Source organism: Phacochoerus africanus, chromosome X (assembly GCF_016906955.1).
Source record: "Phacochoerus africanus isolate WHEZ1 chromosome X, ROS_Pafr_v1, whole genome shotgun sequence".
Lineage (NCBI taxonomy): Eukaryota > Metazoa > Chordata > Mammalia > Artiodactyla > Suidae > Phacochoerus > Phacochoerus africanus.
Genome location: NC_062560.1, coordinates 129,008,344 through 129,035,806, shown reverse-complemented (window position 1 = coordinate 129,035,806; position 27,463 = coordinate 129,008,344). Strand labels below are relative to the sequence as shown.

At 67.2% G+C, this 27,463-nt stretch overlaps 1 protein-coding gene across 2 annotated transcripts; it reads right to left on the bottom strand.

The window, feature by feature from the left end:
- Positions 1–892: 892 nt before the first annotated feature.
- Positions 893–25,880, bottom strand: FLNA (filamin A). Of its 2 annotated transcripts, XM_047765401.1 has the most exons (48): positions 25,777–25,880; positions 22,327–22,814; positions 19,056–19,304; positions 18,845–18,942; positions 18,610–18,757; positions 18,098–18,216; positions 17,928–18,005; positions 17,674–17,836; positions 17,368–17,568; positions 16,717–16,854; positions 16,507–16,630; positions 16,285–16,421; positions 16,006–16,199; positions 15,770–15,883; positions 15,530–15,673; positions 14,663–14,786; positions 14,418–14,578; positions 14,242–14,332; positions 13,995–14,164; positions 13,681–13,798; positions 13,319–13,581; positions 12,518–13,115; positions 12,262–12,435; positions 12,006–12,168; positions 11,769–11,929; positions 11,501–11,671; positions 10,985–11,108; positions 10,753–10,909; positions 9,968–10,157; positions 9,789–9,812; positions 7,247–7,494; positions 7,056–7,151; positions 6,820–6,922; positions 6,589–6,729; positions 6,351–6,479; positions 5,988–6,161; positions 5,728–5,889; positions 5,414–5,617; positions 5,180–5,332; positions 4,937–5,059; positions 4,553–4,819; positions 4,256–4,393; positions 3,967–4,082; positions 3,255–3,387; positions 2,442–2,618; positions 2,060–2,278; positions 1,772–1,975; positions 893–1,402 (listed from the first exon to the last, which is right to left on the bottom strand). In XM_047765401.1, exons 2-48 carry the CDS (start codon positions 22,697–22,699, stop codon positions 1,215–1,217), a joined length of 7,944 nt encoding a protein of 2,647 aa, XP_047621357.1. In that variant the 5' UTR covers positions 22,700–22,814; positions 25,777–25,880; the 3' UTR covers positions 893–1,214. The 2 variants fall into 2 exon arrangements, with proteins under 2 accessions (XP_047621357.1, XP_047621358.1); XM_047765402.1 differs by lacking the exon at positions 9,789–9,812.
- Positions 25,881–27,463: the final 1,583 nt, after the last annotated feature.

Sequence of the window (27,463 nt, the reverse complement as noted above, 5' to 3'; positions counted from 1 at the left end):
TGAGCACTTGGGCTCGGGCTGCAGGAGGCCAGGAACAGGGGCCAAGACTGTCCTGGTGCACCGATGCCAAGAGGGAGCCTTGGCAAGGCACCCCTGGGAGGTAGGGCGGCACAGGCCAGGATACCTGGGGCTGGCGTGGGATGGGGCAGACTCTGCCTAGTAGGCAGTGCCCTGAATGTGTGCACCTGCCCATGGAGGGGCCTTGAGACCCACAGCCTGCCCCCTGGGGCGGCAGACCTGGTGACGGTCCCTTATTCAGAGATGGCGGCACATTCAAGGTCCCTGGGAGAATGGCTAGGGCCTGTTTCATTTGTTTTTTAAGGGCCGCACCTGTAGCATATGGAGGTTCCCAGGCTAGGGGTCGAATTGGATCTGCCGCCGCCTGCCTACACCACAGCCGCAGCAACGTGCGATCCGAGCCGCATCTGTGATCTACACCCCAGCTCACGCCAACGCCAGAGCCTTCATCCACCGAGCGAGGCCAGGGATCGTATCGGATTCGTTACACTGAGCCACGGCAGGAACACCTTAATTGGTTTTTTTTTCCAGCTCCACTGACGGCCACACAGAAATTCCCGGGCCAAAGATTGAATCCACAACACAGGAGGGATCCTTAACCAGGGAACTCAGGCTTGTCTGGTCCTCCCACCCTGCCCTTTACCTCCTTCGGCCCCGGCTGTGGCCCAGCCTTCCCCCGGGGCCACCATCTGTTCCCGTGGGGCACAGGACAAGCACATTAGCATTCGATTCTGCTCTGGGGGCATGAACGACCCCTTGCCTTGCATGGTCTGAACCCTTGGGGCAGAGAGGAGCCAAGTGCCAGGGTGGCGAGTGGGCCCACGCGTCCCGCCCCCCTGTGGTCGGCCCTCTTGCCACAAAGCTCGAGCCACCCTCAGGAGAATGGAAGCAGTTTTATTCTTCTTGGCGAGGGAAGGGCACTAGCGAGTGGGTGTGCACAAGACCCCCGCCTCTCACCCCTCCCAGAACCAGAGAAGACAGGCAGGGCCACCAAATGGCTCCCTCTGCTCGCCTCTCTCCTTTGCCCAAGTGGAGGCAGGTGAGCGCAGCACAGGGCCGGGTTGGCTGCAGTGACGGGGTGGCCAGGGCTGGCCAGGGCTGACCAGGGCTGGGGTGGGAGGGCTGCTCGGGCGGCGGAGGGCAGGCGCGGGGGCGCTTCTCATCCTGGGAGCTGCTGGCTGGCCAGGGCACAGAGCTCAGGGCACCAGGACGCGGTAGGGGCTGCCCGGGATGTGCTCGTCGCCCCATTTGACCACCAGCGTGTACTCCCCCTTGTCCTTGAGCAGGTAGGAGACGCTGTAGAGCCTGCTGCCCACGTGCTTCACCAGGATCTCCTCGCAGGGCGTCCGGGGGCCATGCACGCCCACCAGCAGCATGTTGTTGCCTGGGGGTGGGGGGTGGGGGGTGGGAGCCTCAGTTCTAGGCCCCAAGCCCCCTCCCTTCGGCTCTGACCCCGCTGACGCCCTTCTCCTGTCCTGTGCCCCCCCCCCGCCCCCGCCAAAGAGCTGCCGGCACCCCACCCCCTGGGCTAGCAAAGGAAACTCCAGCTCCTTCAAGGCGCCCTCCCGAAGAAAGGCAGAGGAGGCCCAGATGGGAAGCGGCTCTAGGAGGGACAGCCTCATCCCCAAAGGCACTCCCCGCCGCCCCCCCGCCCCCCCACCCCCGCTTCGCCCCCATCCTGCAGTTCCGGGCGCTGGCTCTCTCTCTGCTCCTACTTGTGGCCTCTGCGGAAGGCCGCGGCCTGGGCGCCCACCTGCTTTGCTGCAGTCTACCGTGAAGCTGCCCTTCTGGCCCACGTAGGCCTTGCTCAGCCCCAGGCCCTTGGCCAGCACCTTGCTGGCGTCGGCGGCACCTGGGCCCGGGGCCCCATGCTGGGGGGCACTGGCAGTCTTGGTCAGGGAGTCCACAAACACTGACGACGTCTCGTGGAGGCTGTGGTTGCTGACGAGACGGTGACCTGCAGGGCAGAGCAGGCAGGGCTAAGAGGTGGCTGGAGGGCCAGGCCTTGGGCGGGCTAGCAGGAGGCTCATACAAGGCTCACCGGTGACTCTGGCCTTGAAGGGGCTGCCCCCAATGTGGTAGGGGCCACCATACTTGATGGAGATGAGGTAGCTGCCAGGTGCCATGGGGGTGTAGGTGACGCGGTAGCCCTCCGGGCACTCCTGGCAATCCATCTTCACCTTGGAGGGCCCGTCGATGGTGACCGACAGGGCACCGGCTCCCGCATTGCTCGTGTTCACAATAAACTCGGCGGGGCTCCCTGGGGGCACGGGAGGTTAGACAGAGCTGGCCTGGCCTGTTCCCTGCCCCCTGCCCCCAGCGTAGCCTTGTCACCTCCACACGCCTCCTGTTGTCACCGAGAGCTCGGAGGAGGGGCCCTAGCAGATGTGTTCACACAGCAGAAGCTGCAGCCACTGACCCACCTGTGACGCCGCCTTCCAGGCCAGCTCCGTAAGCGGACACCAGGCCTGGGTCCCCTCCATGACCAGGCTCCCCGACTCGGATCTTGAAGGGGCTTCCAGGGATGTGGGTGCCATTGAACTTGACATCAATCAGGTAGACGCCGTTCTCTCGTGGGATAAAGCGCACAGCGTACTTATCTGAGGAACAGAGGAGGGCTCCGTGGGCCTGAGAGCCCTCCTCCCGAACTGAGCAAGCGGCACCTGTGAAGAGCTTCCCTTGCCCACCCCTTTTCGGGGGACCGTGCTGGGCACCCCCACCCCCACCCTCGCCCCAGCGCAGACCTCCTGAAGCCTGAGGGGTGAAGTGTCAGGTGCCCAAGCTACTGCCAGGCCACTCGCTTGGTAAAGCAGAACACCTGCCATGACGCCTCCCTAGGAAGATGAGTCCCACGTCCCCCCCATGTTAACTGGGGCCCAGAGACAGGCAGGAACTCGCTCGGAGTCATGTGGCCGGGAAGGGGCAGGCCTGGGCTGTTGTCACCAGTGGACCTTGGCCGAGCAGCCCCCACAGCTAGGCTTCGTTCGGCTCCCTAGCTGCATGGCTGGTGCGCCAGGTCCCCAGGGACTTGGGGACACAGGTGCGGGAAGCGCTGCCCGGCCGAAGGGGCAGCTGGGCTCTGGCTCGGCTGCCTCCGGTCTGTGCCTTTCCTTCGCACTCTCGGCTTTGCTTCCAGCCAGCGGGACAGGCCGGGGGGGGGGGGGGGGGAGGCCCGCGGCTCCCAGCGGGGGGGCCAGGGCAGATGGCTGGGTGGCTGGGCAGGGACAGGGCCTCACCTTGGTCGATCTCTGTGACATAGCACTCCTCCAGGGCTCCCGAGGGGCTGTGCACCTTGGCATCGATCGCCCCCTTAGCCCCATTCAGGCTGACTGCAAAAGAGGCTGGCTGGTTGACCTTTAGCCCTGACTCCTGGAAGCACAGCAGACGTGGTTAGGGGGGCCGGGGCCGGGGCGGGGGCCAGGGCAGGCAGGGCCCCAGAAGCAGGAGGCCCACGGGGTTGCACTTACCCATCTGGCGTCCAACTTGGTTTAAAGAGGGAGAGCCACTGATCCTTGAGGGGCAGCACGCTCCAGGCACACGCTCCCACTCCCGCTCCCGCTCCCCCTCCCAGACCCAAGCTCTACAGGCACACGCTGGGGGGGGGGGGAGGGGCGGGGGCGCATGGCGGCGGCAGCGGGGGGGGCTGCCCCGTGGGCAGCACTCAACCCTGGCAGGCTGTCCCTCTTTAAACCTCAGCCCTGGTGCTCAAGGGGCACAGGCTTCTGTTCAAAGCCTTTAGACCTGAGACACGAGAAAAACTCCACGCGGCGGTCAGGGGTACTTCCTGCTGACCCCGAGCGTGGGCTGCACCCGGCCAGAGCAGAAGCCCGGTGCCCTGAGCCGGGCGGGGCGGGTCCCTCCACACAGGGCCGAGGCCTGCTCTGTGCGGTGGCTCTGGTCTGGCCGGGCCCAGGAGCCCCAGACGGGCGGTTTCTCTCAGTGCCTCACCTGAAGACTAGAAACAGTAAGGCGGCGGGCGTCACCAGACGGAGAGGCCACGGGCACCACAAAAGGGCTGTCAGGGATGTGCTCCTCGTTGAACTTGACGGAGACCTCGTAGTCACCTGGGCAGGGAAGGAGCCAGGTCGGCCATGGCAGTGGAGACCGCCGCCTCCCACGAAGAGCCCGAGGGGCCCTGGGACCTCAAGCTGGAGGGTGGGAGCCGGGCAGGGCTGCGTCTGCGTGGAAGCGGTTCAACAGCCACAGCCCAGCCTGGCCGCCCCCGCCCCCTCAGTACCTGGCTCCTGGACCACATAGGCCACGCCGCAGGAGCCGTCCTTGCGGTCCTCGAAGGAGATCTCAGCCTTGCTGGGGCCCTCAACAGCAATGGCCAGGCCCCCGGCGCCAGCTTCCCTGGTCCAGATGCTGAACTCAGCTGTGGGAAAGTAGCGCGCCCTCATGGCCGGCTGGCCGCCCCTCACCCCCGCCGCCGGCCCCCTCCAAGCAGGGCTGAGATGAGCTTGGCTGCTTGCTCGCTGCTCCCCCCCGCACCCCCAGGAGGAGCATGAGCCCCGCAGGAAGGAGGCAGGCCTACCTGGCACTCCAGCTTCAGCCCTCTCCAGGCCAGGGCCCCCGGCGCGGACCTTGTGGGCACCCCCTTCCCCCAGGGGCCCCACGGTGAACTGGAAAGGGCTCCCAGGCACGTGCTGGCCCTTGTACTTGACGCTGACCGTGTGCATGCCCATCTCAGCGGGCACGAAGCGGATGCAGTAGGTATGGTTCTCCCCTTCCACGATCTCAGCCTCGTGGCTCTTGCCTGAGGGGCTGGTCACCTGGGCTGTCATGTCCTGGATGCTAATTTCTGTAGGTGGGGGACAGCCTGGTGAGCAGGAGAGCCAGGCCCCAGCCCTTCGGGGTCCCCTAGGGCTGGCACCCAGGGACTCCCTGGGACCCCTCCCTGGCTCCCTACAGCTCCTACCAGGGATCTTCAGGCTGAGGTCGCAATGACTGCCGACATTAGCCACCGAAGGAGCCCGTTGCCTGCGTGTGATGCTCTCTTTCACCCGGCCCTCACCGGTCACTTTCACGGAGAACGGGCTGCCTGCAGGGAGAAAGCACGACCCACATCCCGCACAGGCGACACTCGGCAGCTGGACCCCGGGGAGCGACAAGGACGGAGGGGTGCCCCGCCCTGGGGAAGGTGTGTGGGCGCCACCCTCACCAGGCACGTGTTGGTCGGCGAACTTGATGTTGATGATGTAGTTGCCCGGCTCCGTGGGGCAGTAGGTGACCCTGCACGTGCCATCCTCCAGGTCCTCCGTGTTGATGTCCACCTTGCTGGGACCCTCGATGGACAGGCTGAGCCCACCGTAGCCTGCGGGAGAGCCATCCCTGAGCCAGGGGGCCTGGCACAGGGGTTCTCACTCACCCCAGCGCCCGGGCCACCACCACCTACCTGCATCACGGGTGTCAATGATAAACTCGGCAGGCTCAAAGGTGTGGCCTTCGTGGAGGCCCCGGCCCGAGACCCGCACGCGGCTGGCATCCCCGATCTCCGACTGGCTGATCACCACTGGGATGGGGCTGCTCACCACATGCTGGCCATTCTTCTTCACATGCACCAGGTGCTCGCCTGTCTCCTTGGGCACGAACGAGATCCCTGGGCATGGACCGGGGGGGGGCGGGGGGGGGCGTGTCAGCCAGGGAAACGTGCGACCCTGCCCTCCAGCCTCCCTCCTTTCCAGAAGGCCTTTCTCCCCAGCTCCTTACCCACGTGGCCATTGCGCAGCCTCTTCAGCAGGCAGGGCTCCTCCCGGCCTGAGGGTGGCACCACCGTGGCTGTCAGCAGGCTGAGGTCCGTCTCGGAGATATTGATGGGGATGTCGGCGGCAGAGCCCACTTTCAGGTGGGACATGCGCATCGAGTCGTCACCTGGCGGCAGGGGACGGGCCTGTGTGTCCAGGCCCAGAGGGCGACCGCGCCCACCCGGCCTCCTGCCTCCTTTTGGCACCGCTCCAGGTACCACCTACCTGTGACCCTGGCCGTGAAGGGGCTGCCTGGGATGTGCTGCTCGTTGTACTTGACCAGGATGCTGTAGTCGCCAGGCAGCACGGGCAGGTAGGAGACGCTGCACGTCCCATCTTGGTTGTCGGTGCAGCTGATTTCGGCTTTGGATGGCCCCTCGATGGCCAGGGACAAGCCTCCTGGAGAGAGGGATGGGTGAGGGGGGAACCGTGCCCAGGGACACCAGTGCGCCAACGAGGGGACGCTTGCACAGGCGAGCAGAGAGGCAGGCCGGGAGCCCGTCTGGGGAGCGTCTGCAGGGGCCCGCCCTCCACCGGACGCGGTATCCAGTGACAGCCGGGTAGGTCCAGACGAAAGCTGCCGCTCACCCTCTCCTGCGTCCTTGGTGTTGACGGTGAAGACAGCAGGCTTGTTCACCACCCCGTGGCTGAGGCCGGGCCCGTAGGCCGTGACGTGGCCGCAGTTGACATAATCCACATAGAACTGCAGGGGGCTTCCTGAGGCGGGAAGAGGGCCATGGGGGATGGGGGGCCTCGTGTCGTCCCCAGGCCCCTCCCCCGGCACCACGCCCCCACGAGACGGCGACGGCCGGCTGGGGGCACGCACCTGGGATGTGCATATTGTCGTAGCGGATGTCCATCTCGTGCAGGCCGGCCTCGCTGGGCGCGTAGCGCACGGTCACAGTGCCGTCCTTGTTGTCGGTGATGGCTGGCTGGGCCACCTTGCCCGAGGGCATCCGCACCTCCCCTGCGGGGCAGTGGGGCCCGGGTCAGGGCAGCCTGTCGGGACACCCTGGCCTCCGCTGGGGCTCCCGCCCCGCTTCCCGCCCCTGCTCACCAGTGATCTCGCCCTTCTTGATGGTGAAGGGGATGACAAGGTCGAAGGGCCTCAGGCTGGTCACATCCAGCCCGTTGACCCCCACCAAGGGTCTTTCTGGGGCCTGCGGTGGAGACAGAGGGCCTGCGTGAAGAAGCGCCCGAGTCCCCGGCGGGAGGACCCGGGGTTCCCCCCCTCACGGACGAGCCAGGCGGCCGCCCCCCCCCCCCCGAGGACCCCCGGGGGCCGGGCCATACCCAGGTCTGCTGGCCGCCCTGGGCGTAGGTGTACGGCGGGGCCAGCTGCTGCGGCCGCAGCGGGGGCTGCGCCGAGGGCTGCTCTCCAGCCAGAGCCTGCGGAGCGACACACACAAGAGCTGGAGACGCTGTCCCGCCAGCCGAGCCCGCCCAGACCGCCGCCCCCCCACCCCGGGCCGGGCCCTCCTGACCGTCACTTGGAAGGGGCTGTTGGGCACGTGCTCGCCGCCGAAGCGCACGCAGATGACGTATTTGCCCGGCTGGGGGGCCGTGTAGAAGATGTCGAAGGTGCCGTCCTCGTTCTCGACCACGTCCACGTCCACCTCGGAGCCGTCGGGTGTGCACACGGTGCAGGTCACCTTGCCTTTGCCTGCCGCCTTGGTGTCCACGGTGATCACCGTCTCCTCCCCTATCTGGATGGTCGGGCCGATGCCAGCACCTGGGGGGCAGGGTGGGGCCCCGAAGGGGAGCCGGCGCGTGAGCCTGGGGCCCGCGCTGCTCCTGTCCTCCGGCACCCCGCCCGGGCCTCCTATCGCCGCCACCACCAAGCACAGCCAGGCCTCCCGCCCCCGACCCCCCCCAAGCTAGGATGGCGAGTGATTTCTCAGGAGGCAGGAAAGGTCCCCTCGAGGCACCTCAAGCCAGGGAGTCCCGTCCTGGGGGCACCCCCACACGGGAAAGGCCCAACGGGTGGCGCCTGGGCGTCTGCGAGGAAGGAGGGGCCCGGGAGCCCACGAGGCTGCTGTGGCCATCGGGGCACAGGCATGGGCCGCCGCCTCCCCAGACACCTCGGCCTCGGCCGGCGCCGTGGACCACGCTGCCCGACGCCAGCCTCTGGCTGGGCCCACGCCGCCTTCGCCCCTGCGGCCCGGCCCCGGCCCCCAGTGCTGTGTGCAGACGCGGTGAGGCAGAGTCCTGCTGCAGCGTGGGGGGAACGTGACACTCGCCTCCCGCCCCCCCCGGCCTGAGGCGAGACTGGAGTTTCCTGACAACTGAGAAGGCTCGCTCAACCGGAGGCTTGCAGAGAGGGCCGGCCGGGCCTGGCCCGGCGCAGGCAGGCAGCTGGGAGCGGGAAGCAGGTAGGCAGCGGGGTTAGCACCCAGGCAGCACAGCGCAGCAGGCAGGGGCGGCACCGGGGGAGGGGGACAGGAGGCCCCGGCCAGAGCTGCGGCTGCTAGGTGGCGGGAGCAGAGCAGCTGAGCAGCCTCCAGGGCCCCAGAGTGCCCGAGGAAGGTGGGGGGGGGGGACAGTGACGTTATGATCTGGGCTCAGCCGTGGAGGCTCGGGGGTGGGGGGCTGTGGGCTGTGAGGCCTGGCAGCGAGAGTGCTTTCCGTAGCCCGGGCCCTGCCAGGGAAGCAGCTGGGAGCACCCAACCAGGTTAAGCGCTGAGTTCAAGGGGGCCCCCAGCCAGCCTGCCTGCCACTGAGCTCCCCCATGCGCCCAGGGCTCCTGCTTGGCCAGGTCCCCTGCTGCCGCCCTGCCCTGGGAGGCCTCACCTCCCACACAGCCGCACCTGCGCCCCGCCCCCCGGCTTGGAACCTGGACTCACCGTCTAGCTAGTGGCTGGGGCCCCGACTCCCCGCTTCCCCTGCCCAGCACCCGGCCCCTCAGCAGATCTGAGCTGCTACAGCCTCGAGGTACGCCCCCCAATTTGACCCCCCCCCCAAGCCCAAGCCACCCCTCCGACTGGCCCAAAAGTGACTTCAGCTCCCCAACCGGGCTCTCTGCCTCCGCTCTGCACACATTGGCGGGTCAGGGGCTGACCACGCCCTCAGCCCAGTCTTGACCCTGCCGCCGGGTCCCCGAGGCCCTGCCCGCGCCCCCGCCCGAGGCCCACACGCCTGTCATCTCATCTCAGCTCCTGAGGCCTGCTGGTGTACCAAGTCATCGCGCCCCTGCCCTGGAGCCCCAGCAGCCCCCCCCTCGAACTTTCTTCCTGGCTGCCTCAGCCATACGCCAGGCTGAGGGCCTTGAGAGGCTCCCTGTAGCGGGTGCCTCTCGTCAGTGTCCCTGCCCGGGGCCGGCCTGCCCTCCCATGCAGGAGAACCTCCGTGCCTGGTTGGGGACCATCTGAATAACGTCACTGCTGGGGGAATGGGGAGGGGGAGGGAAGGAGAGGAGGCGGGGAGAGCGGGCGGGCCACCGAGTGCACTTTGGGGCTCTGAGGCTGGGCCGGGCCCCGCCATGCTGGCCGCCCAAGCAGTCCACGCTGGTGCTACGGCACTACCAGCCAGCCCCACCCACTCATGCAATCCGCAACGCCCCGGCCCGGGACGCAGAGGCCCCTGGGAGGTGGGGAGGGGGGGGTCTGTGGATCCGGCCAGGGCCGGGGACTCCCCGCTGCTTGGGGGAGACCCCATGCAAGAGCCCTTGACGCGGAAGGAGGGAGTGCAAAGCAAAGGGCCTGCTGCCCGCCCCCAGGACTTCCCGGGGTGCCGAGATCCCCAGACCCCAGAGCCCCCCGTGGGGTGCCTCTCAGGATGCACCTCACCCCAAAGCTCTCAGCTGCAACCCGACTGCTCAGACGGGGAAACGGAGGCCCAGAGAGGGGGAGGGCCGGAGCGCCCACACGCAGCTCCGGAGGCCTCCCTGGGCCCTCGCCCTCCAGTCCCCCCCCTCTGTCCCTGCCAAGAGCTGCAGCTGGAACTGTCCTGGGAATTAGCACGGAAGAGGAAAAGAAGCTGCCCTCTGGGCAGGAGGGGCATTGGGAGTGGCCCCAGCAAGCAGCTTACCTAGCCCGTGACCTCCGATTGACACTGAGGTGAGAGGGCAGAGAGCAAGGAGAAAGGTCAGGTGAGTCACTCAGGGGGGCGGCCCCCACTCCCACACGCCGCCCCAAGCAGCGGGCCCTTGCACACAGGCACACCCAAGCCCCGTGCTGAGCGCCGCGGCCGCCGGCGGGCTGGCTCACCTGTGACGGTGCACTTGCTGGCGTCCCCAGTGGGCACGGCCCGGACGCGGTACGGGGAGAAGGGGATCTCGTCACCACCATACTTGATGAGGATGGTGTAGCGGCCCGTCACGTCCGGCACGTAGGCCACCGTGTACGTGCCGTCGTGGTTGTCCTGGATGTGCGTCTTCTTGGGCTTGCCCTCGGGGTCCTGCGGGGCAGAGCACGGGGTGGGGGGGGGTGTTGGCCCAGGGACCAAGCATCCAGCGCCACTGCTGCAGGGACAGCCTCCGAGCCGGTCAACCACCACAGCCCCAGACGGCTGCCTGCGCTCAGCACTGTCCTCTGCCTCCCAGTGGGCGAGGCCCCGGAGGAGACCCAGTGCCCCCCAAACCCCGTTTGAGAATAGGCAGGGCCAAGGAGCTCAGCCCCCATCCTGCCGTTGTCCCCACGAGCACCTCACAGCTCCCACCCGCTGGCCCAGGGCCTGGCCCAGCCCTGGGAGGCGCGCCCCGCAAGGTCTCGCTCGGGGTCCCGGCCTCCGCCTGGCCTGAGACCATGTTGCGGGTGGGCCAGGCGAGACACGACGGGCTTTGGTACCGAGCTCGGCCGGAAGCAAGCACGCGTGTGCGTGGGGCAGCCTGCGCCTGTCACCGCCACCCTAGGGGCAGGGGACCTGCTCTTGCCGGCACAGCTCCCGAGGTAGAAGAGACCCGAACCGGCCGATCTGCCCCGGGCTGCGGGCCCCACACCGCACGCCGGTGGCTCCAGCCCGGGCCCTTTGCCGCCCGGGGGGGCCAGCTCACCGTGATCTGGACGGCCAGCAGGCCCTCGCCCGCGTCCTTTGCATCGATGGTGAACTCCACAGGCAGGCTGGCGGGCACGCCGGTGGTGTTGAGCCCGGGGCCGCTGGCCTTTACCTTGCTGGCGTCATGCGTGGGCAGCACCTTGACCTTGAAGGGGCTGTCGGGCAGGGTGCGGTGAGTGGTCTGGAAGGCTCTTGCCCCCGCCCCCCGGGCGGAGGGCCCCGGCTCTTACCTTCGGGGCACCTCTTCCTCCCCATATAACACCGAGATGCTGTAGGGCCCCTCGCGGCTGGGCACATAGTTGACGGTCTGGGTGCCATCGGCATTGTCCACCACATCCACTGGCTCCACCAGGCCTGGGCCCAGGCCCAGAGACAGCGCCTCAGCCAGTGCCCCAGGCCCTCAGTCCCAGCACACCAGAAAGCCGAGTCCGGGCCTCGCACCCAGCCCCTAGCCCCGGCCTAGAGCTTGCCTTGCCTTCCCCACTGGTCCCCAGGGACGGCCCTGAGCGCCCCGCCCCCCCCCCCCGGACACCAGGCACGAATCTGGATACCATCTTGGACCCTCGGCCTCTGTCCCTCCCTCCTGCCACTCCCGCTCCGTGGCCAGGGGCTGCCTGTTCTACCCCGTTTTGGTCCCCTGCCCCTGGGCCCTGGCTCTGACGTCACCTGAGGCTCCCCCCTCCATCACGGGCCCAGGCCCGCGCCCTCCCGACCTGACTCCTATTCCCAGGCGCGGGGAGGCTCACCTTTGGGCCCCTGCACTTTGACCTGCAGGGGGGCCACGCCAGCCTTGCTCGTGTCCACCTGGAAGGACTGAGGGAGGTTGGCGCGGACCATGCCTGGGCTCAGGCCCGGCCCCGAGCACTTGACCTTGGACGCATCTGTCACATCATGCACAGGGACCTTGAAAGGACTGCCTGGCGGGGGGGCAAGAGGGGTGGCAGCAGCCGTGTGAGACAGAGTGCAGGGCGGGCAGGTGGTGCCCGCCCAGGCCCAGCCAACCCGCGTCCTCACCTGGGACTTGGTGGCCACCATAGGTGACGTTGAGACTGTAGGTGCCGGCCTCGTAGGGGATGTACTCGACCGAGCAGCTGCCGTCCTTATTGTCCATGCAGGACATCTTGGCCTCCGAGGGGCCCTCCACGGCCAGGCCCAGGCCCCCCGTGCCAGCTCCCCTGTCCAAGCAGACAGCTCGTCACAACCTGGCGGGCCAGGGCCACCCCAGCCCCTGCCTCCGGGGCTCTTGCTCACCTGGTCTCCACAGTGAACTTGTTGGGCTTGTTGGTGGTGCCGCTCTGCAGGCCTGGCCCGTGCACGCGCACTCGGGTCGGGTCACAGCCCTCCGTCACGGGTACCTGGAAGGGGCTGCTGGGCACGGGGCTGCCGTCGTAGGTCACGTCCACGGAGTGCAGCCCTGCGGGAGGGCAGAGGCGGTGTAAGGAAGAGCCCAGGCTCCCCGGCCCCCGGGCCACCCCGCTCGCACGCACGCACGCACGCACGCACGCACCCTCCTCGTAGGGCGTGTACTCCACTTTGTAGGTGCCGTCGCCGCGGTCCTGCACGTAGGTCTCGGTCAGGTTGCCGGAGGGGTTGGCCACGCGGGCCTTAACGTGCGGCCCTCCGGTCTGCGTCAGGGCCCGGGCATCCACGCTGAACTCCGTGGTGGCTTCTCGGAAGACGCCTGCAAGGGAGGTGTGGAGAGGAGGTGTGGGCTCCAGCGCCCTGGCCGCCCCCACGCCCGGGTCGCGCCGTGCGCCTCTCACCTTGGCCCTCGACCCCAGGCCCATAGCACTGGACGCCCGAGGTGTCCACCGCGGGCTCCACCTGCAGCTTGCTGGGGAAGTTGGGCACAGGCTGGCCACCGTACTTGATGGTGACCGTGTAGGCCCCGGGGCAAAGCGGGATGTAGGTGATGGTGTGCGTGCCGTCGCCGTGATCCTGGATGTGCACCTCGGCGGGCAGCCCCGCCTCGGAGCGGATCTCGATGGTCAGCTCGGCGCTGCCTGCGCTCGAGCAGTCCACGTGGAACTGGCCTGCCTCGCCGGCCGTAGCCCGCTCCAGCCCGGGGCCTGAGCACTTGACCTTGGATGCATCAAAGCAGGGAACCACGTGGGCCTTGAACGGGGAGCCGGGGATGTGAGTGTCAGCGAAGAGGATGTTGATGTTGTAGTCCCCGGGCTCGGTGGGCACGTAGGACACAGAGCACGTGCCGTCCCCGTTGTCCAGGCACTCGAGCTGGGCCTCGCAGGGGCCCTCGACCGTCAGGCCCAGGCCGCCCACGCCGGCACCCTTGGTGTCGATGGTGAAGCGGGCAGGGGAGCCTGCGCTGCCCCCCTGCAGCCCTGGCCCAAAGGCTTTCACCTGCAGGCAGAGGGGCAGGTCAGGCGCCGAAGCCACGCTACCTCCCTGGCCCCGGCCCCGGCCCCGGCCCCGGCCCGGAAGCCCTCCGCCCGACCTGCCATCTGCCACCACTGCGGGCCTCCCTCCCCCAGCAGACAGGGCACAAAGAGGAGAAAGGGTGAGGGCGAGTCTGGAGAAGGGGGGCCGCCCCACACCCCAGTTACCTTGCTCGGCTTGGTGGGGGGCACGGCTTCCAGGGGAAAGGGGCTGCCGGGCACAGGCACACCGTCATAGGTCACCTCGACCTCGTAGGGCCCCTCCTCGCGGGGCACAAAGCGCACCACGCTGTTGTCAGCCCCCAGGCCCGGCTCCACCTTGCAGGGCACCACTGCCCCTGAGGGGCCCACAATCTTGGACACCACTTTGCCCTGGCCGCCTGCACCCTTCGACTTGACCGTGAACTCCTGGTCTTTGCCAACATCCACCTCTGTGGAGATGAGGAAAGGAAGGCGAGAACTGTGACAGCGGCCCAGGCAGCCCTGCCGCACTCTCGGGGACGGTGACGAGGCCCCGGCCAGCTACTTACTCTCTCCCAGGCCGGACACCTTGATCTTGCTCAGGTCCAGGCTTGGAGACACCCCCACTGAAAAAGGGCTCTTGGGGATAGGGTCCCCGCCATAAGTGACATTGATGCCCACTGGGCCCTGGGAGGAGTACAGAAGGGCAGGGTCACGGGTCATGACCTTGGTGTCCCTGGCCCGCTGCTTCCCACCTTGGGCATGGCGTTGGGGCTAGGGGTGGTGGATGCCCCGCTGCCCCCTGTGGTTCCGGGGCCGCTCTCTCCCCTGGGGGAAACGCGAGTGGGTGGGAAGCCCCCACGCGCGGGGGCCAGGCAGCTACCTGCTGCAAAGGCGTGTACTTGACGGTGTAAGTGTTGTCGTGGTGGTCGATGACATCCACGTCGCGCACCGCGTCCCCCTTGGCCGGCCCCGAAAACTGGACATCCAGCCTGCCTTTGCCGGCAGCTTTGGCGTTGACCGTGAAGTGGGTGGGTTTGCCGAGCTCGACACCTGATGAGACACGGCGACGCTGTAGGGTCACGTGGCCCCATGCCCTCCCCCGACCCCCACGGGGGACCTGTGCTCACCCGTGCGACTGAGGCCAGGGCCCTCGGCCTTCACTTTGCTGGCATCGTGGGAGGGCTCCACCTTGACCCGGATGGGGCTGGTGGGTGTGGCCTGCAGGGGGCGGGAAGAGAAGGGCTGAGAAGAGAGCAGCACCCAATCCCCAGCAGCGTGAGGGGCCGGGAGCAGTAGCACCCACCTGGTCAGCAAAGAGGACCATGATGGTGTAGCTGCCAGCCCCCCGGGGTGTGTACTTGACTGTGAAGGTGTCATTGTCGTTGCGGATGATGTCGAAGTCGATGTCAGCCTCGGTGGGGCCCACCACGCCAGGGGCACACTTGATGCCGATGCTGACATCACCTGTGGTGGCAGAAGGCATGGAGGCTGGGACCCCATGCGGACGCCTCGCCGCCTCGCCCACCCACTCTCGAGGCAGCGACTTACCCTGGCCGGCCTCTGTGCAGTCCACAGTGAAGTATGTGGGCTCGTGAGCCTTGAGCCCCGTCTTGGCCACGCCCGGGCCGTACACCTTGACCTTGTTTGGATGGCTGCCAGCTCCCACGTTCACCTGCGGGGCACAGGGGCGAGTGCGGGGCGTGACCGGCCTGGAGGAGAGGCGGGGGGGGGGGGGGTCGGCCCACCACTGGCAGGCACCCAGAATGGTGCAAGGGCCACTTTGGGAAGTCCTCTGGCGGTTCTTCAAACAATGAACCACAAAGTGACCGGACGGCGCTGCGATTCCACGCCTAGGCCGGTATCTGTCCACCCAGGGAGATGAGATCTCTGCACTGGAATGTTCAGAGCGGCAGTGTACGCGACAGCCGAAAGGCACAAAAACCCCCAAAGGTCCATCAACAGACGACTGGATAAATAACGGAACGTCCAGCCGTGAAAAGGCGGGGAGCACTGGCCCGGGCCGCAGTGTGGACGAGCCGTGATGAAAACGCACCGCTGGGTGAAAGCGGCCAGATCCCAAAGACCCCAGGGCGGACGAGTCCACCTCCAGTTCATGTCCACAAGAGGTCGGCCCGCCGGGCCGCAGAGCAGAGCGGGGGCTGCCGAGGGCTGCGGGCGGGGCTCCTGAGGGGAGAGGAGCTCCTCTGGGGGCTGGTGCAAACGTCCCAAGCTTTGCTCGCTCGGTTGTGCTGATGACTGCACAGCTCTGACCTGACTCAACCCCCTCCAACTGCACACACCGAAGGGTGAGCTGCGTGCTGTTCGAGTTTTAGCAGCTAGAGCTATGGAAAAACGAATCTGGCGCCCCAGGGAAGGGGGCTAAAGGCCTGTCAGGCCTGCGGGGGGCAGGCTCACCCGGAAGGGGCTGTTGGGGATGCTGACGCCTCCCCAGGACACCATGGCCGTGTGCTTCACTGGCTTCCGGGGCACATAGGAGCAGCTGTAAGTGCCGTTGCCGTTGTCCTTGACCGAGGCCTCCACGGGGCAGCCCTCGTTGTCCTGCAAAGTGGGCCGGAGCAGGGGGCCTCCTGGTCAGTGCCTGGGTCCAGGCCCCTGCCCGCCTGGGCCCCCTCCGCGGGCAGGCGGGCCCCCCACCTGGACTTGGACCCTGAGAGGAGCCTTCCCGCCGTGCTTGGCGTCCACCGTGAACTCAGCGGGCTTGTTGACGGCCACGCCCGTCTTCTCCAAGCCGGGCCCGCGTGCCTTCACCTGACAGGAGACCACGCAAGGCTCAGGGGCCAGGTGTCAATGCCAGAGACGGCGCGGCAGGAGCCCTGCCAGCCATCCGGAGCACCAGCCCAGCCTCCCGGCCGGCGGCACACACCCCCTACCCTGTCGGGATGGAAGTCGGGGGGCGCCTCGCGGATGTCGGCCATGAAGGGGCTGAGGCGGATGTCCTCGCTGTTGCACAGCACGTGCACCGCGTACTCGCCGGCCTCCTGCGGCCAGTAGCGCACGTCACAGGAGCCGTCGCCCTTGTCGTCACACTCGATCTTGGCCTGCGACGGGCCCTCCACCGAGAAGCCTGCCGACAGCCGCCAGCTCCGTCAGCACCCTGGAGCCTCGGCGGGGCGGCCCTCGCCACGCTCTGCCCCCAGCTGCCAACTCACCCAGGGTGCCGACATCGTCCCCGATGGCCTCCACCACGAAGTCGGCCGACTTGCCAACGACGCCACCCTCCAGCCCGGGGCCCCAGGCCCGCACCTTCTGATTGCCACACTCGGTGCCCACCTTCACCTCAAAGGGGCTGCAAGGAGAGAGCCACGCAGGGGAGTGCCCAGCGCCCACGGCGAGCCCGGCAGGGGGGGAGGGGCGCCCGGCCCAGGCCTCACCTGCGCCCGATGTTCTGGCCGCCCCACGTGATGGTGACGGTGTAGGTGCCGGGGACCGTGGGGTAATACTCGAAGCCGTAGACGCCATCCCCCAGGTCCTTCTGTTTCACGCGTTCTTCGCCCTCTGCCAAGGACAAGGGAGGGCCTCAGGCTGCCGCCCAGCCGCGGCCCGAGGCCGGCAGCGCCCACCCCGGCTGCAGGCCAACTTACTGGGACCCTTCACGACGACCTTCAGCTCCCCGCTGCCCGCGCCTTTCGTGTACACCTTGAAGTCGGCAACCTCTTTCACGCGCACACCTTTGGGTTGCAGGCCCCGGCCGACGGCGCGGCAGGCGCCTGGGTTACAGGCTGTGAACAGAGGGCTGGCTGAGCTCCTGGGAGCTGGGGCCTGGCCACCCCTCCCCTGCCTCCCGCGGGGCCGGGCCAGGCCGTCGGGCCGCACAAGAGGGCGAGGGATGTGTGAGGAAGATCTGGAAGGGACCGTGACCCTGGGACCTGCGGTCCAGGCTGGACATGGCAGGCCTCCTCCCACCTGCTCCGTCCGCCCCCGCCCCCGGCCCCCACCCGGCCCGCCCCTCCCAGCACCCAGAGCAAGACAGATCCAAGTACCGTGGACCCTGTGGGCAGAGCAGAGAGCAGCGGGTTTCTAGACAGCTGGAGCGAGCTCTTCCGAAGATGAAAGCGTGGAGAGAGAGAGATGGAGAGGCGAGAGAAGGAGGAGGAGGCCCCCGCAGGGGAAGAAAGAGCTTCCCCAGACAGCGGAGGCACAGACAGCCCCAGGGGACGGGGCGGGGGCCGCCTCCCCTCCCGCAGCTGCAGGGCCGCAGCCGTGCCCCACGGAGGCTGCCGGGACTGGCCTACCTTGGCCAACAGCGACAGTGTAGGGGCTGCGCGGGATGGGCACGCCGGCGAAGGTGACGTGCACCGTGTGCACGCCCTCCATGGTGGGCTGGTAGCTGCAGCGGTACGTGCTGTCGCCCCGGGCCTCCAGCTGAGGCTCCACGGTACCCTTCTGTCCCGCGGGGTCCTGGATCACGACCTCCACTTCGCCCGAGCCGGCTCCTGCCACGAGGCACCGTCTCAGCTCCCAGAGCCCCCAGGCTGCTCCCAGGCCCTGGCAGCCCTTCCCCCAGGGCTGCCGCTCTTGGCACCCCCCACCCCCCTCACCTGCCGTGAAAATCTCGAAGTAGGTGGTCTTGTTGGCGATGTTGCCGCTGGGCTCCAGGCCGGGGCCCTGGGCCGTCACTTTGCTGGCGTCGCCCTGGGACTTGTCCACATACACCTCGAAGGGGCTCTTGGCGATGTGCTGGCCGGCAAAGAGCACGGTGACCTGTTCCCAGGAGGGGCGGGCTGTGAGGGCAGGGTCGGGGCCCTCCAGCGAATGCCCTCGCCACCAGCCTCCCCTCGGGCCGAGGGCTCACCTTGTGAGTCCCCGTCACCTCGGGGACATACCAGACAGAGAAGGTGCGGTTCTTGTCGTTATTGGCAGTCACCTTCGCCTAGGGTGGGAAGGAGCCCATGAGCCTCTGGTCAGAGCGGCCCCTCCCGGCGGAGGCGCGGCATCCACCACCCTGCTTGGCGGCGGTCCTACCTCCTCCTGGTGCCCGGCTGGGTCCTCCACATACACCAGCACCTCTCCCTGGCCGGCGCTTCTGGTCTCCACAGTGAACTCAGCCCGCTTCTTCACCATGTTGCCCGTCGGCTCGATGCCTGCCCGGGGCCAGGGAGGAAGGGGCTGCCGGTTAGGGCCGCTGCCCCCCGCCAGCCTGCCCAAGCCCGCTGGGCGGGCGCCCAGGGAACCGGGCACAGAGCCTGGCCTTCAGCCCCCGCCGCACGCCTGCCGTGGGGCAGGCCTGGGCCTGTTTTCTAGAATGCTCCCTTGAGTTTGCCTGGGCCTGTGCTCCTGCCTCCTGGAACACGCTCCGCTGCAGGCGGATGGACCGTGGGGAATGTCTCGGCCGGTGGCCGGTTCCCACCGGTCCTGACCCCCTCCCGTCTGACCCATGGGGGCGTGTGACACACTAGCCGCCGCGAGACCTCGAGAGAGAGGACCGCCCCCCGGGGGAGGTCTTCGAGCAGGAGCACCCTGGCGGGCCCCCTCACCTGGCCCGTAGGCTCGGGCCTTCTTCGGATTTAGCTTGGGCCGCAGGGGAGCCCCTGGTTTCAGCTTGGCCTTGGGGAACTGCGACAGGTAGGTCATCACGGAGTGCTCGTCCACATTGGGGTCCACGATCTCCTCAGGGGTGATCACCTGTCACGAGTGGAAAAAGAAGCCGTTTGGCCTGCAAGTCCCAGGATCCAGGGACACAGCACCTCGGCCCCAGGCGGCCCGCGGTACCTGAGGGATGCCCAGCCAGTCGTCGGCCTGCTGCATGGCTTCCCGCGCGTTGTTCACCGGCTTGCTAGCGTCCCAAGAGTCCCAGTCGGGACACAGGCCTGCGGTGTGAGAAAGGCCGTGAGTCTGCGGGCACGCGGGACCTCCCTGCGGGCCAACCCCGCCTCCCCCCCCCCCGCCCCGCCCCACAGGCAGCCCCCCAGCCCCCGCGCACCCGGAGCACAGCTGTCGACAAGGGCGCCCAGGGCCCTGCCGCTCTGCCAGTCCCGGCTGAAGTTGGTGATGGGCAGCTGCGGCAGCTTGTTCTGGATCCAGCCCAGGAGCCTCTGCTTGGGGGTCTGTTTCTTGGCCTCCTCGTCCTCCTCCTCATCCCACATGGGCATGGAGATGGAGTAGTGCAGGATCAGCGTCCAGATGAGGCCCAGGATCAGCTTGAGGTTCCCGTCCACGATGGCCTTGCTGTCTGCATGGGGAGGGAGCGGCAGAGCTGGGCAGGCCGGCCGACGGGCGCACACAGACATGGACACGTGGGCTGGTGGGCAGCACACCCGCAGGCCCAGCAGCCCGGGCGGGAGGGGGAGTCTCGGGGGGGGGGGGGGGCAGAGCCTCTCTGCGCAGGTTCCTTTGAAGGGAACACATCCTTGTGTCCACATAGTGACAATGCGGCACAATGAGTGGGTGCTGCCAGAGGCCCCGGGGCTCTGGGGAGCCAGAGGAAGGACAGGGACAATGCCGGGCTGCAGACAGGGCCAGGGGAGGCCTGGGGAGGCTCCCCCTCCTCAAAGGCAGCTCTGGACAGCGCGCGGGTTGCGTACTTCGCAGCTGCCCAAGCGGGGGCCCGCTGTCCATCTCCCGGGGTCACCAGGGGAGGCGCAAGAGGAGCAGCTGGGCCCCAGAACCTCGGGGCCAGAGCCCTGAGCTGGCCCCGAGGAAGAGGAAGGCAGGCGGGTGGGGCAGTTGGGAAACAGAACTGCTACCCCAGGGTGGGCGGGTGGGTGGCATGAGGCTGGGGAAGTGGAGGCGTTGGGCAAGGCCCCTTTGGGTGGAGGGTGTGAGCCCCACCCCGCCCCCACTTCCTTCGCGCCCTCCCCTCCTCCACAGCGGGGAGGCCAGCGGGAGTTGGGCAGCAGGCCTGGTGCAGGGGAGGGGCTGGGAGCCCCAAGGAGCCAGTGGTTGGGCTGCATGGCCCTGACTCACTGGGGCCCTGCAGGGGTGGCCTGCCAGCCAGGAATGACGGGCAGGACACATTCCAGGGGCCCCCTCACCCAGCCCAGGGGGGTGGGCGGAGCCAGTGAGCCTAGGCTGGGCGCTCAGGGCTCAGCTTGGGAGCCCGGGTGGCAGAGGTCATGGGTGGGGTCCCTGAGTCTCGCTGCCTCAGCAGAGCCTGCTCAGCCGCTGCCCGCCCTCCTCGCCACCCCGCCACCTAACGGGTCACTGGGCTGCAGGCTGGTGGCCGCCAAGCTCACCACAGGGGAAGTGGTTAGGGCGGGCACCCTGCACCCCATCACCATGGCAACCCCTCCGGGCTCGGGCCCCACCCAAGGCGCTTCTGGATCTCGGCCTCCTCAAGTGGCTGGGGGCAGGGGGGTGGGGCTCTGAGAACTGGAGAGGGCAACTCGTCTTTGGAACCCCTGCCGGCGTGTTCCACCTCCCCCAGCCATCAGAGAGAATAGTTGTCTAGTGAGTCAACTCCCGGTGGGGAGCAGGGGATGGACGCCACCAAAAGGGCCATCAATGGCAGGCCGCCTCCAAATCCAGCGAGCAGCACCTCGTGGACCAGCTCAACGCCACTCAAAGCAGAGTGGCCTCCCCGTTCCTGGGCCGGGGTTGGTCCTGGTCCTGCACCACTGCCTTGCACTGTCCCCAAAGGGCGGGCGGGAGGGTGGAGGGGGGGGGTTCGGGCTGAGGGAACTGAAGGTTGAGAGGAGACCGAGGGCAGAGGAGCAAGTGGGCCTTTCCCCCCAGGCCCCCACCCCCAGAGTCCCAAGTCCAGCACAAGAGCCCTCGACCCACAACCACCCAAGAGGGGACACACAAGGCCAAGCCCTGGAAGGTCCGGCTGGGCCCTCCCCCTGGTCCTTAGGAGGCTGCCTAGGCCCTCCCCATCCACCTCACAAAAGGAGCGAAGGACGGGGCTCAGGGTAGAGAGACGGACGGGTCGGATGGCCCCGCCCCATCCCACCCCCTTTCCCCAGCCCCCGGGGCCTGCCTGCCCCCTCCCTCCCCTAATCACTGCTGCTTTCCAACATTTTTTTGCCTTATATGGCAAAGCTCTGGGAACTAGGCCTGCTCCAGCCAGCTCACAAGAGGAGGAGAAGAAGGGAGGGGGGGAGGAGGAGACCCCCCCCAGACAACTGGGGTGTGGCCCGCCTCCCCACATCCGGTTGCCCCCCCACCCAAGGCTCAGAGATGACTCAGCTTGGCTAGACTGAGGTTGGGACTGGGGGGTGGGTCTCGGCCTGGACCTGCATTCCAGAGAAAGAGGTGGGGCCCTAGCGACCTGCCCTGAGTGCTAGGGGGCACCTGAGTGTCGGCCCCTCACTTTCTCAGGCTCAGCAAGGACCGCCCCAGGGCAATGGGGAAAGCTGGAGGGTCTCCTTCAATTCGGAGGAAAGCTCGTGCCCCTTCCCTCGCCCTTGCACGTCTACCCCAAGTCACCAGTTCTGGTGCCTGTCCCCGAGGGGCTCCCCTCTCAAGTGCCTGGGATGATGCAGTAGCCGGGTCAGTGGCAGCCTCGCCAGCCTACGGACACGGGGCTGGCGGCGAGCCCAGCACATGCTGGACTACCTCACACCCAACTCCTGCCTTCTAGATGCAGAAGAGCAAGCTCTGCATAGAAGCAACGGTCTGGCCCCAGGTCGATAGTAACGGGATGTCCAAGTAGATAGACTACAGGCCAGCTCCCTGAACCGGCCAGCACCCAAGCCCATCTCAGTTTTGCTAGCCGTGGTCCTCTCTGGCCTCCTAGTTCCTGAAAGGAGATCTAAACTTGGGCTTGGAGTCGTCTTCAGTGCGGGGCCCTAGACAATGGTAGTCCACAAACTCCAAATTCCCGCTTAGGGGAATCACAGGGCCCCCTGAAGGCAGAGGGCCCTCTCCAAACTGCTCTAGGGGGTGGAAAGCGCTGGCCTCTCCCTTGTTTGAGATGGGGCATTGGGCGCAGGGCCAGAGCCTGGCCGCTGCCCGCCCCCCCAGGCCGTCTCCCACCGAGGGTGCACTGGTGGGGGCGCGGCCTGTGGAGGATGTGAGCTCAGCCTGGGCGTGGGCCAGCCTCGGACCGGCGGGCGGGGGCGCGTAGCGGTCCACAAGCACCGCCGGCCTGCGAGCCTTTGTTCTCGAGGCCCGCACGGAGGTGGACGGCCGCGGGGGCCCCTGGGGCAGTGCCGCAGCTTTTGGGGGGGGGTGTCTGCCGGGGGAAGATGGGAGGACGCGCGGAGTTTCCCGCCCTCGCCCTCCCAGCGCCACGGGGCTGCCCATGCCCTCACCGATGGACACAAGCTTGATGCTCTCGCGGTCCAGGAACTCAAGCGCCACCGACACGTTCTCGAGCTGCATCTGGCGGAAGGTGGGCCTCTGATTGTGCTTGCGGTGCATCTTCTTCTGGCTGAGCACCTCGAGCAGCGCGATGAGCCGCAGCCCATCGCTCAGGTCCGTCTGCAGGTTGGCGATGCGCTTGCTCACGCACTTGAGGTGCTCGTTGCACCAACGCGTGAATGTGTTCTGCTGGATCTTCTTCCACGGCGCATCCTCCGCCAGGTCCTTCTCGGTGGCCGGCATCTCAGCGTCTCGCGTGTCGGCCCCGGTGCCCGGAGCCGCGCCCGCAGCGCTCTGGCCCGCCCGGGAGTGGGAGCTACTCATTTTGAGGCGCGAGGAGCCGAGGGGCGGTGCTGCAGCCTGGGCGAGGGGACGGCCCTTTAATTAAAGTCGCAGGCACTTCAGCGAGCGCAGGGTGAGGCAGAGAGCAGAGGTTGCGCTGGGAAGAGAGCGAGCCCTTTAAATGCGGGCGGGGGCGGGGCTAAGGGGCGGGAGCAACGTGGGGCGGGACCGAGGGTGGGGCTTAGGGCCGCACCCGCCCCGCCCCACCCCACCCGTTGGAATGCCCCCCTGAATCCCCCAGCCCCGGCGGTTTAGACTCGACCCCCAGGCTCCGGAAGGGTCTTTGGGCCCGAAGCCGGCGAGGATGAGCCCAAGCCCTTTGATCTCCCGCCTACCCTGCGGGAAACTCTGCAGCGAGGGAAAGCTGAGCAGCCTCTGGCGCTGGACCACTTGGCCTCCAGCGGGCAAACCAAACAAGGGACTTTCCTTCCCCAAGGCCCCTGCGGGGGGTGGGGTGGCGCGCCCTCCCTGAGTCACGTGGGCTCCCCTCGGTCCCCCGCAGCCCCCCGCAGTCCCCTCCTCCCCCGAGCTCCGGCGCGTGGGGTTCTCTGGCCGCGCGCCCCAGCCCGCCGCCCAGGCTGCGGCAGCCGCAGCGGCGGGAAGCAGCCCGATCTTAAAGGCGAGCCCTCGGAGAGCGCGGGGCCGGGCCGGGCGCTGCTGCCAGCGCTTTGCGCGCGTGCGCCACGCCCGGGACACCCCGCAGCCGCCCCGCAGACCCCCCTGCCCCAGCCCGCCTTCCCGCTCTGCGCGGCCCTGGCCTGAGCACCTGCGCCTGCCGGTCCCCACCGCCTCCCTCCCTCCCCGCTCCACCCGGGAGGAAATGGGGCACTGGGCCAGGAGGCCACCGGCACTCCAGGAGCCTGCGGCCTTGGAAGGGGCCCGGGCGTGCCAGTGGGCACTGGCAGAGGGCGCCGTGCGATGCGTGCACGCGTGCGGAGACGACGAGTGCCCGTCTGACCCGCCGGCCGCCCACCCGGGGCAGTCGGGGTTGCCTGTCCTGTCGGGATGGCGCCCTTCTGGACCCCGAGGGACCTGCTCAGGGGTTCCGAGAAGCCTTGGCAGGCTCTGAGCACCTGGGCTTCGTGGCCGTGTTAGTGCCGAGGGAGCCCCCAGGACAGGGGAGCCAGGGGACTGCAGGGGGCAAAGCACGGAAGGCTGCCAAGCCCTGCCCAGGAGCCAGGACTGTGTCTCCAGGCAGTGGGGAGCTCTTTGCTCCAAATCAGTTTTCTGTAGATGCCTGGAGACTGTGGGAGGTTGCTGTGGGGAGACATAGATCGGCAAAAGCCCAGGGTCAAGAGGCCTGTCGGGGACATCCCTGCCACCCTCTTCAGTCAAGAGAAGCCAGCTTACTCATGGCTTCGTCTCCAGAGCAGACGCACTTCCTCCCCTCTGCAGGATGTTCCCTTCTTTACATCCTTTTTTCCGGAAAGGCATGTGTCTGTCCCTCCGGCTTGATTCTTAGATTGAGCCGAAGACTGGTAATAACTAAGTTATCTGCTAAAGACCAGTGGGAGAGGAGGCCCTGGGTCAGTCGGCGTGTCATGCCCAAATATGGTTGACTCTCGCACAGCCCTGGGCGTCTGCATCCAGCGGGGTGCAGTCCCAGCTGGCGTCCCCCCTGCCCTCCAGCCTGCTCGCTCAGGGGGCTGACTGTCACTGCGCTGGTTTTTCCTCACCAGTGGTGGCGGTACGGGAGCCGGACGGCATTTTTCAGTCTGGGGCTCGCCTCTCTGACCACTTTTGGACACACCTGCACAAAAGTCCACACCGTGGTGTCTGGGAACTGAGATGGAAGTGGGAGGGAGAGCTCTAAGGGGACCTGTCCCTACCAGGCCCCATTCGAGAGGAGATGACATTTGTCCTGATCCTCCTGCCCTACTGGAAAGCAAGTTCCCGAGGACAGAACTACATCAGGAATTGATTTTCACTCCCTAAGTGCCATCCAATGGGGTCCCCCCCATTAAGTCCTTCGTCTTCAGAAAGCAGGGAAACTGAGTCAGAGGAACTGACCAGTAGCCAGCTCCAGCGGAAAGGGGGATGGGACCTGGGTACCCTGGCTTTTCCAGCACTAGGCTTTCCCTATTTGAGGAAGTTGGGTGGGGGGTACAGGGTTCTTGTCCCTAGGGGACATAGTATCACCACCAGATGGCGCCCCATCCCAAAGCCCCCAGATCGGGCAGTCCTTGGAAACCAAAATCCAGCTCTTTCATATTTTCCCTTATTTGGAGTAGATTCTTGGATGTTAGACACACCCCGCCTCCCACCCCACTCCTGGCCCTCCGACCCCAGGCCAAAGCCTCCCACAGGGGCACTTGGGCTAGTGAAGAAAGCCAAGCAGTGGCAGCATCTGGGCTGCTCAGGCCCGTCCAGGTGTGGCAGGTGAGGGTCACACCTTGAACACACGCAGGAGGCTCTGCCAGCGGACTTCACCTACTCCTTCTGGACCCCGTGGCATGGGAATCTGGGGACGTTGCTGCTCCCATCCTGGCCGGTGGTGAACATTCAGCTCAGAGCCAACCTGGGACAGGGCCCGGCCTGGGAACCTGGCCGTTCGGAGGAGCCCCTGCTTCCCATGCGGGCCACACCCCTGCCCGCCCGGAGGGGCACAGCAGCCCAGGAGCCATCCCCCCTGTCCCCAAGGCAGTTGGTGCCCCGCGGACCAGTGTCAGCGAGGAACCCACTGTCGCCCTCCCAAGGGCCGCGCCGACTGCGACGTGGCCTTCCAGGTGGCCACTGACCCTCAGCCCACACAGTGTCCTGCCCTCGGGGCTCTTCCTTCCCAGACAGTCCCGCCGCGGTCAGCTCATGGGTACCCAAGGGGCCCATCGCCTGCCAAAGGCTCAGCCGCCCTCTCTCGGGGACACCCGTGCCCTTGGGCTCCCACACCCCTGCATAGACGCAGTCGCCGCGCGGACTAGGGGAGGCAGCACCTGGCCCTGGCCCGGGTGTGCGCCGGGGCCCGCGTCCTTGGAGCTCTCCGCCCGCCTGCGCCACCCCTGCCCTCTCTCCGCGAGCAGCTCGGCGACCGTCCCGTTCGGTGCCCGCCGCCGGGGCCTCACCTGCTGTCCCTGCGGGCGGGCGGCGACCGCGGGGTGGCGCCTGGCCGGTCTTAGAGCCCGCGCTGGGCGCCCGGGGCTCCACTGGCGTCCGCTGCGCGCCGTGCGCGCTTCCACGCGAAGGGGCCGCCGCCGCCCGCCTTCTTGTTGGCCGCACCCCCGCCCCGCGCCCGGCCCGGCCCGGCCCGGCCCGGCGAGAAAGCCTTAATTGGTAAAATCGCCCAGGAGCGGGGAGGGGGGCGCGGGGGCGCGCCATGAGCTCAAGCGCCCGGGCCGCTGGCGACGCCCCCCCACCCCCGATGAGCTCACCGTCCCGCGAGGGGGGGCTCGCCTCGAGAGCCCAAGGGGTCCTCAGGGCCCACGTCTCAGCCCAGCAGCCAAGGCCACCTCCTCCAGGGAGCCACCCACGGTCACGGCCCCCTGCCTTTGCCCCAAGCCTGGGATGGTGGGGTGGGGCCAGGCCCATGGCAGGTGTTCCCCTGCCACCCGAAAATCCAATCCGCAGTGGGGCAGGGACCCGCGCCCCACAGCGAGCAAGCGTTTCGGCTGCCACTGATTTGGCCCCTACTGGGTGCCAGGCCTGGCCTGGAACTGAATTCTTGGGAGCAGGGTTAGGTGCAGCCCTGCAACCGGGTGGGCACAGCCACGCCCTGGCACTGCCAGCTCCCTCTTCCTCTTCTCCATACCCATTTCCTGGTAGCTTCATATTCAGCTCAAATGTCTCTTCCTCGGGGAGGGTCACATAAAGCAGTGTCTTAACAAATTTTGCCCACAACCCCCAATAAGAACTACATTTTATGTCCTGAGCCAGGACTTGCCCCTGCACCCCCAGAGTGACACATAACTGAAAGAAATGTCTCACAAAGCGAGACTCTCCCTACCACCAGAAAAGCACTGAAATTTTCTATTCTATTCTACCTCATTAAAAGAAAGAAAAGAAGGAATGGAAGAAGGGAAGCAAAAACGGAGACAGAGGAAAGAAGAGGGAGGGAGGAAGGAGTCTGGTCCCACCTGCTAAAGGACTTGGGTGATCCACTGCTCAAAGCTAGCAGGAAGGCGCGGATTGCCTCCCAGGCTTCCCGGCATCCACTGCTGCCTTTCCCGGCTCTGCCGGTGATGACCTTTCCACCTTGACCCAAGCTGGGATCTCGAGCAGGGGTCTCTGTCTCTCCCCCCTCCGCCTAGTGGGACCGCCCTACCCCCCCACCCCCGCCAGCTCGCGGCAGCGGGTTATCCTCATTTGATAGATGAGGAGCCTGAGTTTAGGTCCATGAAGTGGCTGTGTTGGAGTTCATGGCCAAGGCTGTCCCTTCAAAGAGGGAAACCCACCTGCTGTGGGCACTGCAATCAGAACCAGGGGTACAGTAACTCGGTAGCAGGAAGGAAGTGGTGGCCGGATGGCTGGAGCTCAGAATCCCCATCTCTGTTTTAATCCTCTTTACACCCCCCCCCCCCACGGCCCTGAGACACAGGCATCTCTGGGTCTCTACTTCCTCCAGGTCTTGGGGGAAGAAAGTCTGTACAGCACCAGCTGTTCCCTGGTAAAGATCCGAAGACATTAAAAACGTGTCTCCTCGTGTTGAAGCTTCGTGAAAGCCATTAGAATCAGCTCCATTCTTGCTGCCACGGCTGAATCTCCAACCAGCCGTGCCAACAGTCCCAGGATGAACTGACATGTTGTAGGGTTGAA

What these genes read in the sequence shown, in the direction of transcription:
- FLNA (XM_047765401.1), bottom strand. Translation starts at nt 22,699, where the DNA reads ATGAGTAGCTCCCACTCCCGGGCGGGCCAGAGCGCTGCGGGCGCGGCT. An exon ending in GGACGATGTCGGCACCCTGG is followed by an intron (nt 16,200 to 16,284) that starts GTGAGTTGGCAG and finishes GGCTGTCGGCAG; the next exon opens with GCTTCTCGGTGGAGGGCCCG. An exon ending in ACAGCCCCTTCCAAGTGACG is followed by an intron (nt 7,152 to 7,246) that starts GTCAGGAGGGCC and finishes GTCGCTCCGCAG; the next exon opens with GCTCTGGCTGGAGAGCAGCC.